The following is a 14,494-nucleotide window of genomic DNA, read 5'->3' as shown; positions in this document are numbered from 1 at the left end:
CTGAAAACAGAACCAGGAAGTGAAGTGTCATGAAAATTGTTTCGACACATAACACTCAGGCATCTTGGAAACGAGGAACCGAAAGTAAAAACAGAGCAAGTTATTCAACATGAAAGTTAACAAAGCAGCCAGAGCAGAACAACACGCTGCGGCCTCGAGTGTAAGGGGCCGACAGAGTCAGGGAGATGCGGTGATTTAATCGCAGGGTACCTTGGTAACGGCAAGCAGAGAGTGATGGCTGTGTGGGTAGCTTTCCATATGCTACCCTGTGAGCGGGAACACCCCGCTGCAGCCGATTCAGGGCGCCTTGTTATTTCTTACGCACCTCGACTGTATGAATTATGAGTTTAGATTACGTTCAGTTAGGAGCCCGGTGAAAATTGGTGCCGGTTCCATTGCGAGAACTGCCACCGCCTGTCTCAAAACAGAATGTCCCAAAGTTAAAATATGTCCGAAGGTTTTTCCATTTGCTATCTTAAGAATTGTTCTTTTGCAAGAGAAAAGAAAAAGTACATTAGAATTCATCGACAAAAAAACTATAGATAAACATTGAAGACACAATGTGCAAATAAAAGTAATACTCAGAAGGTCAGTTTTAAAGAGTTTCTATAAGTGATTATGTAAGTGGACGAATCAGTTCGGAGCAGAGGTGAGTGAAGCTATCCACTCTATTTCAAGAACCTGTGCTTACTCTATTTCAAGAACCTGTGCATCCCAGCCCAAGAACGGCTCACGAATACAGAAATCTGGGTCTCAGGGCGCCTTTATCTCGTGGCCGATGGCAGTCGCGAGAACAAGGTGTGACTTTAGCGGCGGAACCCCTGGATGATGGACGCTGCTACCTCGGGACAGCGCTCAAAACAGATATTATCCTCTGAGAAACGAGGTCATTGTACCCCTTCTATTGTCGCCTGATTCAGAAGACAGTCATTCAGATAGCAGCGTGATCCACAGAAACTCCTGTCGGTTTAAAGGCGGGAGATGATGGCCATTGAAAGGAAAATATGGAAGAAAATATCGGACTGCAATCGAGCAAGAACAGTGAAAGCAGTCAGGCCGGTTGATGTACGCCTGAAGGAATGGGGTCTGCCGTTTTGTGAAGCTACCTGGCGAGATCCATTTTGCGAACTGTTGGATAAATCGGCTCTTGCTCTTGGATTACTCAAGCAGAGCAATTCAGCGCGTGCTCAGGGAGTTTCTGCTATTGGTCTGATAAACCCGGGATCAATCTCGGTAAACAGTGTATTGGGTGCAGTGTCAGATGTGCAGAAGATCTTAGCGAGCGTTCGTGGAAAGCAAAATCAGAAACCGTAACAGAAACTGTCTCAGCAGAAGCAAAGTATTAATTAGTTCTCCATTCCAGAGACCTGAGGACAATGGCGGGTTTGCTGAAGTGATCTCATTATCTCGGCTCAGTGGCTTGTTGACCGGGTTTACTGGTTTGGGCGAGGTTCAACGGAGCTAATCAATTCAGCAAAGGGGTGGAATGGGTTAACGTCCCACCGCATCCAATCGGAGAGTGTTTCAGGCTGGTCAGGTGACTTCGTACCAGCAATACTGAATTGCGTCATTTGAACTCATAAGGAGTGTTTTAAAATCAGGAAGTTCGAATGCAAAGCCCGGAGAACTCCGGAGATCACCCATCGCAAGAAAGAACTCCCAGACCAGAGGCTGGAAAAGGAAAGGAGACGTCGTCTGGCCAACGGCAGGTTCCCTCCTTCGATGTTATAAATTGGAAGAGTGGACTGAGTGAGTACAGCGTGTTTGCCAAACTCATTCAGTTGATGAATGAAGGGAGACAGATAAGTAAGAAGGCAGTATCTTTTTCTAACCTCCCCCCCCCCCCCCCGAGGGTTGACATGTCCCATCACCGAGTTCACGCAATTAAGGTGAGAGAGTATAAAGAGATGTGAGCGGCAAGTTATTTATACAGATGCCTGGACTGCGCTGCCTGGGGTGGTCGTAGAGACTGAGGCATTCGGGAATTACAAGAGCCGTTTGACAGGCACAGAAGTGTGAGCCAGTGGGAGGATGTAGACATTATGAAAGCAGCAGATGTTGATTGAGTTGGATGTTTGATGACTAATGTCTTTCGGTCTTCTGAACATTCTGGGACGAAGGGCCTGTTCCCGTGGCGTACTGCCCGGGTATAAGCTGTCACGGAGAGGCCCGTCAAAGCGGAACGGTTCCCCAACTTCATCGGACTGTGAATTGTTTCACACGGTTCCACAGGGGAGAGAACTCGAGTAAAATTAATAGGAAATGTTTGGGCGTAATTAGACATGTGCGGACAGGGTTCAAAGTCCCGGGGGAAGGGGTGAATGGATCTGCGAACTGTGAGGCAGAAATCATTCGACCACAGCGGAGGATTGAAACAACAGGAGACAGTCAGAAAAGAACTAGACACTGGACATTAGAATACGACAGCACAGTACAGGCTCTTCGGCCCTCGATGTTGTGCGGACACATATATTCCTTTAAAAAAGTATTGAACCCATATTCCCACGTATCTCTCTATTTTTCATTCATCCATGTCCTGTGCAAGAGGCTCTTAAATACCCCTAATGTTTTAGCTTCCACCACCATCCCAGGCAAGTCATTCCAGGCACACACCACCCTCTGTGTTAAACACTTACCCCTGATGTCTCCCCTAAACTTCCCTCCCTTAACTTTGTACATATGCCCTCTGGTGTTTGCTGTTCGTGACCTGGGAAACAGGTACTGTCAATCCAGTCTAACTATGCCTCTCATAAGCTTGCTGCCTTACTCATAACACAAAGGGTTCAGATTAAACAGAGCTACAGACATTCCGGCTCCGTTCGCTCACAACCTCGGGAATGAATGAAGATCTGTTCTATGGCCAGTGTGTTTGAGAATGAGAGGTCGCAGCTGTCGGCTGCGCCACCGTGCCCGGCGGCTCACGGGATCGGACGGGGAGATAGACAGACTAAGACTTACACGGCTAGCAGGTGTTTAGGGCTTCGTGGTGTAACTGCCTGGGTAGGTTGAGAAAGGAAGTCCGAAATGATAGCGGGGGAGGCGGGGGTGTGCTGTGCAGTCAGGGCAAAGAAGAGTGGGAATGAGAGGGGCTTGTAGTAAAGGGGAACATTGATAGAAGACGGGTGCGCCGAGATAAGCAAGTGAAGGAGCAGAGATAAGCAGGGAAGGGAGGCAGAAGGAACGGGGTAAGAGTGAAAGGAGCGAGCGAGCAAGGAAGACAAACAGAAGAAACATAAGGCAAGTCATTGTTATAGTGATGAAGAGATACGAGATGTCTGCAGTCTTGTGCAGTTCAGTTCTCCTCGCGGTATTTCGGGACCAAGGAGATCGGGCCGACAGCCGGGTAATAATGCAAACAGGATTGCGAGGAACAGTTGATAAGTTCAAATTTCAATGTAAATTTAAGTAAACCAAAGCTCAGTGATGACGCCACATACTAACCCGAGTTTCGATTTGTTGCGTGTATTCACAGTAAATAGAGAGAGAGAGAAAAAAAACAATCTATGAAAAACTGCTAACAGACGGGCAAACAAAGAATCTGAAAGAGACACCAAATGATATAAACACAAAAATTGAAAAATAATAAAGTAACAATAATTAAAATACATAGGTAATAAATTTTGATAACATGAGTTATGGAGTCCTGGGCAGTGAGTCCATCGGCGTGGTATCAGTTCAGTATTGGAGTGTAAGGACGTAAGATGACACCATAAGATATAGGAGCAGAATTAGGCCATTCGGCCCATCTAGTCTGCTGCACCATTCAATTATGAGCCGATCCAATCCTTCCAGTCATTCCCAGTCCCCTACTTTCTCCCCATACCTTTTGTTTCCCTGGTTAATCAAGAACCTATATCTATCTCTGCCTTTTAAAAATTCCCAATGACGTGTCCTTTACAGCCTCTAGTGGCAACAAATTCCATAGATTTAACACCCTCTGACTGGTAACGTCTCAGCATCTCTGCTCTAAATGGATATTCTTCAATCATTAAGTCGTGCCCTCGTGTTCTAGACTACCCTACCATGGGAAAAAAAAAAACTTTGCCATATCTAATCTGTTCAGGCCTTTTCACATTCGAAATTTTTCTATGAGATCCCCCCTCATTCTCTCGAACTCCAGGGAAAACAGCCCAAGAGCTATCAGACGTTCCCCATACGGTAACCCTTTCATTCCTGGAATAATTTTCGTGAATTTTCTCTGAACCCTCTCCAATGCCAGTATATCCTTTCTGAAATAAGGAGCCCAAAACTGCACACAATACTCCAAGTGTGGTCTCATGAGTGCCTTATAGAGCCACAACATCACATCGACGATCTTATATTGTGTACCTCGTAAACGAACGCCAACATTGCATTCGCCATCAGCACCACCGACTCTGTCTGGAGGTTAACCTTTAGGGTATCATGCAGAAGAACTCCTAAGACCCTTTGTATCTCTACGTTTTGAATTCTCTGTGCAGCTAAGTAATAATCTGCATCTAATAGTAATAGTAATAGTAGTAGTAATAGTTTTCAACTTTGTATTTCACTTGCCACTTGTTTGCCTAAACCCCTAACCATCTAAGTCTCACTGCAGACTCTCTGTTTCCTCAACACTGCCCGCTCGCCTACCTATCGTTGATTCATCGGCAAATTTAGCAAATCCATTAATCCCATAGTCCAAATAATTGACATACATCGTGAAAAGCAGCGGTCCCCACACCGACCCCTGTGGAGTTCCACTGGTAACTGGCAGCCAGCCAGAATAGAATCCCTTTATTCCCACAGTCTCTTTTCAGCAGATCAGCCAATGCTCCAGCCATGCTAGTAACTCCCCTGTAATTCTGTGGGCTTTTATCTTGCTAAGCAACGTCACGTTCGGTACCTTGTCAAAGGCGCTCTGAAAATCCAAGTATATCACATCTACTACATCTCCTTTCTCTACCCTGCTTGTAATTTCCTCAAAATATTCAGTATGGTTGTCAGGCTGGATTTTCCTTTCAGTAAACTATGCTGGCTTTGGCCTACCATGACGTATGCCCCCAGGTACGCCTTAATCCCACCCCCAGCAATCGATTCCAACAAAATAGCGGAGTAACATTTGCAAATTTCCAGCCATTCGATACAACGTTGAAGATGTCGATTCTTGAAAGATCATTGTTATTGCTTTCGCAATCTCTCCTGCTACTCTCTTCAGAATCTAAGTCTGCATTCCATCAAGTCCAGGAGATTTATCCAGCATTTAGCTTCCTGAACACCTTTTCAGTTACAATTGTCAGTCAAAATACTTCACTTCCCTGACGCTCATCTTTTCCTTCCGAATGACCTTCTTAGTTTTCTGCTGCAAGTTGTTCAAAGGTTCCCAATCCTCTATCTTCCCACCAGGTTTAGCCCTCTCTTTTGCTCTTTGGCTCTGACTTCACCGCCAGCCACTGTAGTGTCTTTCATCCATTCAAAAATTTCTTCTGATTTGGATTATATCTGTCTTGCACTTCCTCATTGTTTTTTATTTGCAGCAACTCCAGCCTTTGCCATTCTGCTGTCCTACCTGCTAGTGTCCCTTTCCAGTCAACTTTGGCCAGTTCCGCTCTCATGTCATTGTAATTTCCTTTAATCCACTGAAATATCGACACAATGTTTTGTAGTTTCTTCTTCTCAAAGGTCAAAGTGAACTCGATCATATCGTGATCACTGTTCCCGAAAGGATCCTTAACCTTCGGTGCTACTATCAGCTCCTGGACATTGCACAAAGTTTGTAAAGTGAGCCTGGTGCTTTAGCAATAACAATTTTCCGTAAGCTTGCTGGTGTCGGATTTAAGGTTCATTATCTCCTTCCTAGCAGCAGGCGCGAAAATAAATTATGGCTGGGATGTTGGGGGTCATTGTTGGTGGATGCCATATTTGTCAAGGTTTATGTTCGGATACATGCGCACGAAAACATGGAGACTCGGAATGATAGAGTTAAACTTAGAGTTTAATTAGACAGATAAACTAAATCAAACATTGAATAACCCAAATGCAGGGAAAACTAAAACCGAAGCCAGAAACGCTCCAATCTAAGATTACCATCGACGCATTACTCAACGGATAGCATTGCCCTTTTAAATACATCCGAGGGCTGGGAGGAATTCGCACTCAACTCCCAAATATTAGACAAAAATAAACCACAAAAAAATTCAGGTTAATGAGGGCGTAATGCTCGGCCAGCCTGACCTCCGCTAAACGCAAACAAGACAAAGATACTATAATCTGAAAGAAAGCTGGATCTCCCAGTGGCCAGCTATTTAAATTCTGATTCCCATTCCCATTCCCCCACGTCACTCCGTGGCTTCCTTTACTGTAGCGATAAGCTCACACTCAGGCTAGAGGAGCAACACCTCATATTCCGTCTGCTTAATCTTCAACAGTCTGTTGGCATGGACATCGATTTCTTGAACTTCCTGTAAATGCCCCATCACTCCCTTACCATTCCCCATTCCAATTTCCCTCTTCACCTAATCTCCTTAACCGCCTGTCTGGTGTTCCTCTTCCTTCCCATTGTCCATGCTCTTCTGTCCTTTCCTATCAGATTTCCAAAAGACCATCAGCCCATAAGACATAGGAGCAGAATTAGTCCATCTGGCCCATCGAGTCTGCTCCGCCATTCAATCATGGCTGATACTTTACTCCTCCTCAACACCAGTTCCCGGCCTTCTCCACGTAACCTTTGATGCCGTCTCCATCAAGAACTTATCAATCTGTGCCTTAAATACACCCAACGACCTGGCCTTCACAGCAACACCACTCTTTGGCTAAACAAATTTCTTCGCAACTCTGTTTTGAAAGGGCGCCCCTCTATCCTTTTCTCAGGCTCCTTGTCTAATCCACCTGTCGAATTCACATCTCTGTGTTTCACCCCTTTTCACCATTTACCCGCAACCTTGTGTTTCTTCCTCCCCCCGTCTCATCTTCTTACCCTCACCCCAGCTTAAGACTCTGTACTATTTCCCATTGATGCTGCCCGGCCTGTTGAGTTCATCCAGGTGTGTGTGTGTGTGTGTGTGTGTGTGTGTGTGTGTGTGTGTGTGTGTGTGTGTGTGTGTGTGTGTGTGTGTGTGTGTGTGTGTGTGTGTGTGTGTGTGTGTGTGTGTGTGTGTGTGTGTGTGTGTGTGTGTGTGTGTGTGTGTGTGTGTGTGTTGCTTGGCTTTCCAGCATATGCAGATTTCTCTTCTGCATAAGTATCGACCGGTTGTTCGTGACAAATTTCCCGTCACGGCAGACCGTGTCGATGTGCTGAAAGGCGGGGAGTACTGCAACTGCACTGTGCCCACTCTAACTTCATTTATCTATTTACTGGGACACAGCGTGTTGTCGCCCCTCCCAGCCCTTCGAACAATGCCGCAGGGTAACGCTCGGATCTGAGGCCAGCATAAACAAACCAAGGCAAAGCCAGTGGGGTTACAGAGAAGGGAAGTTCAGACTCCGCTCGGCATAGGAAGCTCAGGATGTTCTTGAGGAAGTTTGTATCCAAAAGAAAAACGAATGGCATGGACAGACGGACAGACAGACAGACATATTCTATTGATCCCGAGGGAAATTGTGTTTCGTTACAGTCGCACCAACCAATAATAGTGCAGAAATATAGCAATATAAAACCATAAATAATTAAATAATAGTAAGTAAATTATGCCAAGTGGATATTACTCCAGGACCAGCTTATTGGCTCAGGCTGTCTAGCACTCGGAGGGGGGAGTTGGAAAGTTTGATGTCCACAGGCAGGAAGTACAGTAATGGCAGGTATTAGGGTGATTAAGGGGAAGCCTGGCTGGCAGACATGCCTTCCGGCGGAGGAAGCTGTGTGACGTCAAGGAGGGTGAGTATATAATATGCACAAACTCACCTCCTCTCTCGCTGTAGTTATGTCTATCCCACTTCACCTCTCTTTATCTGTTAGACTCTCATCCCGCAGACTCTCCATGCCTCTAACTCCGGCTGGCGCTGCGCGTATTTTGAACAGATTTTTTTTTTTATCTGCCATTGGAAAGGTGCAAAAAATGTTTCAGGGAATGATTATGTCAGTGACTGCTTCTGCTGCGGTTTTTCTGGAATAGGACAACGGCCACACACACACACACACACACACACACACACACACAGAATAAAGTGATAAAAAACAATATAAGGTAAACGGGTTAGCAGAGTATAAACATACACATTGGTGAGTAAATATGTTTCCCAGGCTTCCCCAGCTCAGCATAGAACCTCGGCCTCTGTAAGTACTTTACCTTCAGCAAACATTTCCAACACACCCTCTTCGAATTTCCCCTCATCTACATAAGGCTGTGCTATTAACAGTTGTGTCTGAGCCTTCTTCATGCGAGTGTTGACGTTAACTTGAAATTGCGAGCAATTTCCAACACTACATCCCTCTTAGCATCAGCCAACGGCACCGGGGTTGGTTCTGCCACCAGCTAATTATCCTCAGACTTAGCAATGTTATATAAAACGAGTATATGTATGTGTATAAATAAATAAATAAATTACCGCGTGTGTGTGTGTGTGTGTGTGTGTGTGTGTGTGTGTGTGTGTGTGTGTGTGTGTGTGTGTGTGTGTGTGTGTGTGTGGTGGGTGTGTGTGTGTGTGTGTGTGTGTGTGTGTGTTTTGCTTGGCTTTCCAGCATATGCAGATTTCTCTTCTGCATAAGTATCGGCCGGTTGTTCGTGACAAATCCTCTCTCTTTCTCGGAAATAGCACACACGCTGTTCGCTTCCTCTCTCTCTCTTTTAAAGGAACAGTCCACTTTAGAATAATCCTTCCGATCTCATGACACCACTCTCCTTTTAGAAATTTTTTTGATGAACCAGCAAAACTTCGTCTTAACTATCGGTGATACAGCTTGAAGCAATACATGCATAATTATCAGGTAACATGGCACAGCATTACAATCTTTAACTTAACATCCAGACGAACAGTCTGTTATAATATTGTCAGTTCCTTTCACGTGGTTTTTTGCCATGTCATACTCTTGTGAGATAAGACTCCAGTTAAACAACCTTGTATTTGTATCTATTCAGAGAGAGAAATTAACAGCGTAGAACCTCAGCCTCAGTAAGTACTTTACCTTCAGCAAACACAGTAAAGGGGATGTCGTCTTCTGTTGTGGAGTTAGCAACTCCAGACCAGGGTTAAACACACCGACCGCTCCCCACCGGTCACCTCTTTGTCCACACTGTGATCAAAAACCCCACCCTTGTCGTGGGTACACAAATCTCACTAGAGTCCTCCTTGCCTCTGGAGTCGTGTGTCTCCTGTTCGTCTTGTGTGTCTGGTGTGTGTCTGATTAAAAAGTCAACTGACCTTGTATATATCTCAGTGCGGAACACAAACTGTCCATCATATAGCTCCGCCTTTCAGTTTCGAAGGCAACTCACAGGCTACCTGTTCCTCTCTCTCTGAAATAGCACACACGCTGTTAGCTCTGTCTCTCTCTCTTTTCAAGGAACAGTCCACTGTAGAATAATCCTTCAGATCTCGTTACAGGAGAAAGTGAGAGAAAGCAATAGAGACACAGAAAGAGAGATGGAAGAGAGAGAGGGGAACAGAGGGGGAGAGAAAGAGAAAGAGAGACAGATACAGGCAGAGAGACAGACAGAGGTACAGAGAGAGATAGAAAGAAGGGAAGTAACGGAGACACAGAAGAGATAGAGAGATATAAGAGAGAGAGAGAAGGAGGGAGGGATGGATGGGACCACGATGGGATTAGGGGCTTCAAAGGAACATGACAACGCATTCAAATATCTACTGCGGCACACTGAACTCATTATGCTGTAGTTTCTGTGATATCGTTATGCAGGTCTTATCTGAGAGCAAGAATCACTTTGCCAGCGGGTGTATCAAGAAGGAATAGGACAATTCCATCGTTGCTTCCGTCCTAAGCAGGGAACGAGTTAATCCTTTTTCGGAGAATGGAGACAACACGACTATTTTCATGGATTCTGATCCTCGTTTCTACCACGTGCCATCTGAGTAAGTCTCTATTTTAAATTCAAGACCACGGGTAAGAATTTGTGAAATTTGCAAACAATTATGCACAGTGGCTTTATTTTACCACTGACCCTTACTCAAAAGCTGGATCCTGAAAGAGGTGTGGCTGGTATTTCCAGGTATTGCACGGAATACGTTCCACTAAATCACAGTTAAACAGACCCTTTAATAATTCCAGTTTTTAAGAAGCGAAATCGCAACTTTTGCAATCCAGTTGGGAACATATTTCTAAATGTTGGTAAAATCCAGGTCGGATACATATCGTGTTCCGATACTGATTATATCTGGGATCAGCAGAGGAAGCAGATTTCCGAACATCATTCAGGAAGTGTCCAGACGCAGAGCTGAATCATCCAGGCATCGGTATCTACCGCTGAACTGCTAGAAGATGGGGTTGGTACAGGTGGGGGGCCCAAAATCCAATTTCCTGCGCGGTTTCCCATTAAATCGCCTTCAACCCCAAACCTTGTTCTTCATGATGCACCAGAGCTCGGGAAAGGACTGTGGGCTGTCGCGCTCTTTATGGTCCTCTTAAGTTGTGACAACTCGAGATATCACCTGTGTCTCTCCCTCCTCCCCCCCCCACCCCCTGCCGCCCCAACACACACACGGTCAAACGAATAACGTCCTGTCTCGTTGAACACTTCTGCATAACGCAGATCTCTGATTCCAAGTTTCTATCCGTTTCCAGGTCGGGGGAATGCTTCGAACAGTGGCGATGACGTCATCATACTGAGCATGATGGAGAACTCTGCCGCTTACGTCTACACCCAGAGCGACGAGTCCGACAGGTTGGCCATCGAATATCTCGCAAAGGAGTGTGAAATTAACAAAACGCTTGACGACGCATGGACGGAGGCAGTTGAGAAACGAAAAAACGACCCGCGGCTGAGCAAGGTCCCAGTGCCCCGGGGGCTCAAAGAAGAACACGTGGTGGCCATAATTGCCTATACGCTTGTGACTGAATTGTATAGGCAGTTCAACGCGGCACTGAGGTTGTGCGGAGCCAACGACTCGGTGTACGCTGAGAAATTTCCCTTCAAAAGTTTCCAGTACCTTCTATCCATTGCCCTCGAGAGACTGAGAGAGGACTTTGGTAAACCACCCCAGCCGACCTACAGAGGAATGACAATAAGGTCCATTGGTAAGATGGGAGATAGAATAAAATTTGGCTATTTTGCTTCGTCCTCTCGCAGCGAAAAGCACGAGGAATTCGGCAGAGAAACAATGTTTAATATTTCCTCTCAGTACGGTGCACAGATACAAAAATACTCGGCTATCCCCGATGAGGAAGAGGTTCTGATTCCGCCATATGAAGCGTTCATAATCACAAGTTACCAACCGCGTGCTGACGGAGTTGATATTTCTCTCCACACGGACGGGAAGGCTGAGATCCGGGTAAGGGTGGAGAGGGGCAGTAAAGGCGAGATGATTGTTCTGAGGTGTGAGGGGACCGCCATTTTCCCAATGGTGTGGTTGTCCATCCTGGCGCTGTTGCTTCACATTTCGCTGTAATGTGCGGGCGGAATGCTCGATCCCCGGTTCGTGCTTCAGCGCAGATTACTATAGCGTATGGGGGAGGAGGGTGGGTTAATTGACAGATTCGCAAAAGAGCAGCCTCCGCGTAGAGCAAAAGGTAGTCAAACATTTCCTGTCCCAGAACCATCGTCAGATTGTGTCTGAATTCCCAAAACAGGTGCCTCAGGGAAACTGGGTTGAGAAGTGGCAGATGGAGTTCAACCCGGATAAGTGTGAGGTGGTTCATTTTGGGAGGCCAAATATGATGGCAGAATATAGTATTGATGGTAAAACTCTTGGCAGTGTGGAGGATCAGAGGGATCTTGGGGTCCGAGTCCATATGACGCTGAAAGCTGCTGCTCAGGTTGACTCTGTGGTTACGAAGGCATACAGTGCATTGGCCTTCATCAGTCGTGGGATTTTTAAGAGCCGAGAGGTAATGTTGCAGCTATATCGGACGCTGGTCTGACCCTATTTGGAGTACTGTGCTCAGTTCTGGTCGCCTCACTACAGGAAGGCCGTGGAAACCATAGAAAGGGTGCAGAGGAGATGTACAAGGATGTTGCCTGGATTGGGGAGCATGCCTTAGGAAGACAGTTTGAGTGAACTCGGCCTTTTCTCCTTGGAGCGACGGAGGATGAGAGGTGACCTGATAGACATGAATAAGATGATGAGAGGTATTGACCTTGTGGACAGTCAGAGGCTGAAATGGTTGCCACAAGAGAACACAGGTTTAAGATGCTGGGGAGTAGGTACAGAGGAGATGTCAGGGGTAAGGTTTTTACACAGAGTGCGGTGAGAGAAGTAGAGAGCTACGGGAAAGTCTGGCAATTTCTAAGGTAAGGACGTGCTCGGCATAGCTTTTTGACTTCAAGGGCCTGTATTGTGCTGTAGGTGTTCTATGTTTCTGTGTTTCTGTAAACCGGTGAGGACATCCTTATAAGATGATGACAGGAATTGGTTATGTGGATAGTCAGAGGCAACTTCCCTGGGTTGAAATGGCTAGAACGTGAGGACATAGTTTAAAGGTGCTTGGAAGCAGGTACAGAGGAGATCTCAGGGTTTGTTTGTTTTTTACGCAGAGAGTGGTGAGTGCGTGAAATGGGCTGCCGGCGGCAGTAGGGGAGGTGCAAACGATAGGGTTTTTCAAGCTGACTCCAGGATGGCTAATGGAAAAACAGAGGGCTATGTGTAAGACTAGGTAGTTCTAAGGTTCGGCACAGATTTGTGGGCGGAAGGGCCAGTATTGTTCTGTACGTTTCCTATGTTTCTATAAAACTCAGCTGTGTACGATATATCTGACACATCTCCTGCCTTCTAAGGTCCGACTGCTAAGGAGAACATCTCACTTGCTGTCTTAACCACGCTAGCTACCTAAGTGTTAACTTTTAACGTCCGTGTACATCTGCAATCTGATCTACTCCCAGGAATTTGTCTGTCGCTGCTTATTGTCCTGCTTGTTGTCCTCAGTCCTCACAACCACCTCCACACACACACACACACACGTGCACACACACACACACACACACACACACACACACACACACACACACACACACACACACACACACACACACACACACACACACACACACACACACACACACACACACACACACACACACACACACACACACTCTCCTCCTCCTAATCTTCCCGATTACATTTCACCTGCTTCTTTGCGGCGTGTCTCATTTATCGCGCAATATCGTCCTGCAGCAAAATTGGAACTCACACTGTTTTAAGGAGAGTGAACTGGACAGGCTTCAAGCTTGTTGACTCGGCCACTGCAAATACATCACAGAGATAGAATATCCAATTGCAGTTTTATTTTTGTTTTTTTTTTAAGCGTGTAACTGATGGGAAGACGATGCGCTCATTTGGCATTGTATTCCGTTCATCTTGTATCGAATAAAGAGACCATCGAGTGCATGTTTGTGGCCTCCTGCTGTGTGGCAGCCCATCCGCTGCAAAACCCGAGGTCTTTTTGCGCTCAGATTTTATTATCTCACACCACTGTTGTTTTTACGGCGCTGATGAAATGTAATCGAGAGAAGTGCAGGCGAATGTATTTTGGGAGCTCTGAGGAGGCTGGCCAATACACAGCGAGAGGCGAGGCAGAATCCTGAGACTAGATCAAAGTCCCGATGTTATTTCAGTTTCTATCGCATTTTAGCACAGACAGCCGTCGTAAATTAGATTTTCGATGTGTGTGTGTGTGTGTGTGTGTGTGTGTGTGTGTGTGTGTGTGTGTGTGTGTGTGTGTGTGTGTGTGTGTGTGTGTGTGTGTGTGTGTGTGTGTGTGTGTGTGTGTGTATGTATGTGTGTGTGTGTGTGTGTGTGTGTGTGTGTGTGTGTGGCGGGGTGGGCGTGGGATGGGCTTTCATGTGCGTCTGTGTTTTGCACAATTTTCTGCAAACACGGGAGTCCTAAAATCTCAGGGGATCAACAGGTTCTGACTTACACAAACCATATCTTCAGGCACCAGCAATAATTTCACAATGAAAGTCACTTAACTCACATTTCTTCCCCTTTCTGATGCCTGGTCTGAATAACAACTGAATCTCTCGACCATGCCTTTATTTAGGGTTATCTTGGGTATGTAGCTACATGTTTAAAGAGGACCCCGCTACCTGGAGATTAATGTGCTTGCTATTTGCCAGATTTTTATTTGCCATTTTTAATGTTATCTATTATCGATTTGTCAATCTAGAACATGCTGATAAATTCAAATCGTACATTCCAAGGTCTGTAAAAGCTTATTCCGCTTTAACATTGTCACGAATACGGGTAGACTCTGAACATATATAAAAATAAAAAAATATAAAGTCTCAATTAATTGCCATCCGTTTACTGAGTTTGTCATTTTTTTTATCTGCCCGTCACAAGCATGTTTGTAAGTTAATATCAATTGCCGGTTTGTTTAGAGACCGAGGTTTCGTACCAGCTAATGGAGAACCACGGGGTGAGTGAA

At 45.7% G+C, this 14,494-nt stretch overlaps 1 protein-coding gene across 1 annotated transcript; it reads left to right on the top strand.

Annotated features, from left to right (window-relative positions):
* The first annotated feature begins 1,610 nt into the window (after positions 1 to 1,610).
* Positions 1,611 to 14,093, top strand: LOC140721432 (erythroblast NAD(P)(+)--arginine ADP-ribosyltransferase-like). Its single transcript, XM_073036254.1, has 3 exons — positions 1,611 to 1,749; positions 9,812 to 9,984; positions 10,694 to 14,093. Exons 2-3 carry the CDS (start codon positions 9,924 to 9,926, stop codon positions 11,515 to 11,517), a joined length of 885 nt encoding a protein of 294 aa, XP_072892355.1. The 5' UTR covers positions 1,611 to 1,749; positions 9,812 to 9,923; the 3' UTR covers positions 11,518 to 14,093.
* Positions 14,094 to 14,494: the final 401 nt, after the last annotated feature.

Source organism: Hemitrygon akajei, unplaced genomic scaffold, assembly GCF_048418815.1.
Source record: "Hemitrygon akajei unplaced genomic scaffold, sHemAka1.3 Scf000055, whole genome shotgun sequence".
Lineage (NCBI taxonomy): Eukaryota > Metazoa > Chordata > Chondrichthyes > Myliobatiformes > Dasyatidae > Hemitrygon > Hemitrygon akajei.
Note: the sequence above shows the minus strand (reverse complement) of the source record. Positions and strands in the feature narration are given on the sequence as shown.

Coding starts and splice junctions, on each gene's coding strand:
- LOC140721432 (XM_073036254.1), top strand. CDS start 9,924: ATGGAGACAACACGACTATTTTCATGGATTCTGATCCTCGTTTCTACC. Junction 9,985..10,693: donor TTCTACCACGTGCCATCTGA/GTAAGTCTCTAT, acceptor ATCCGTTTCCAG/GTCGGGGGAATGCTTCGAAC.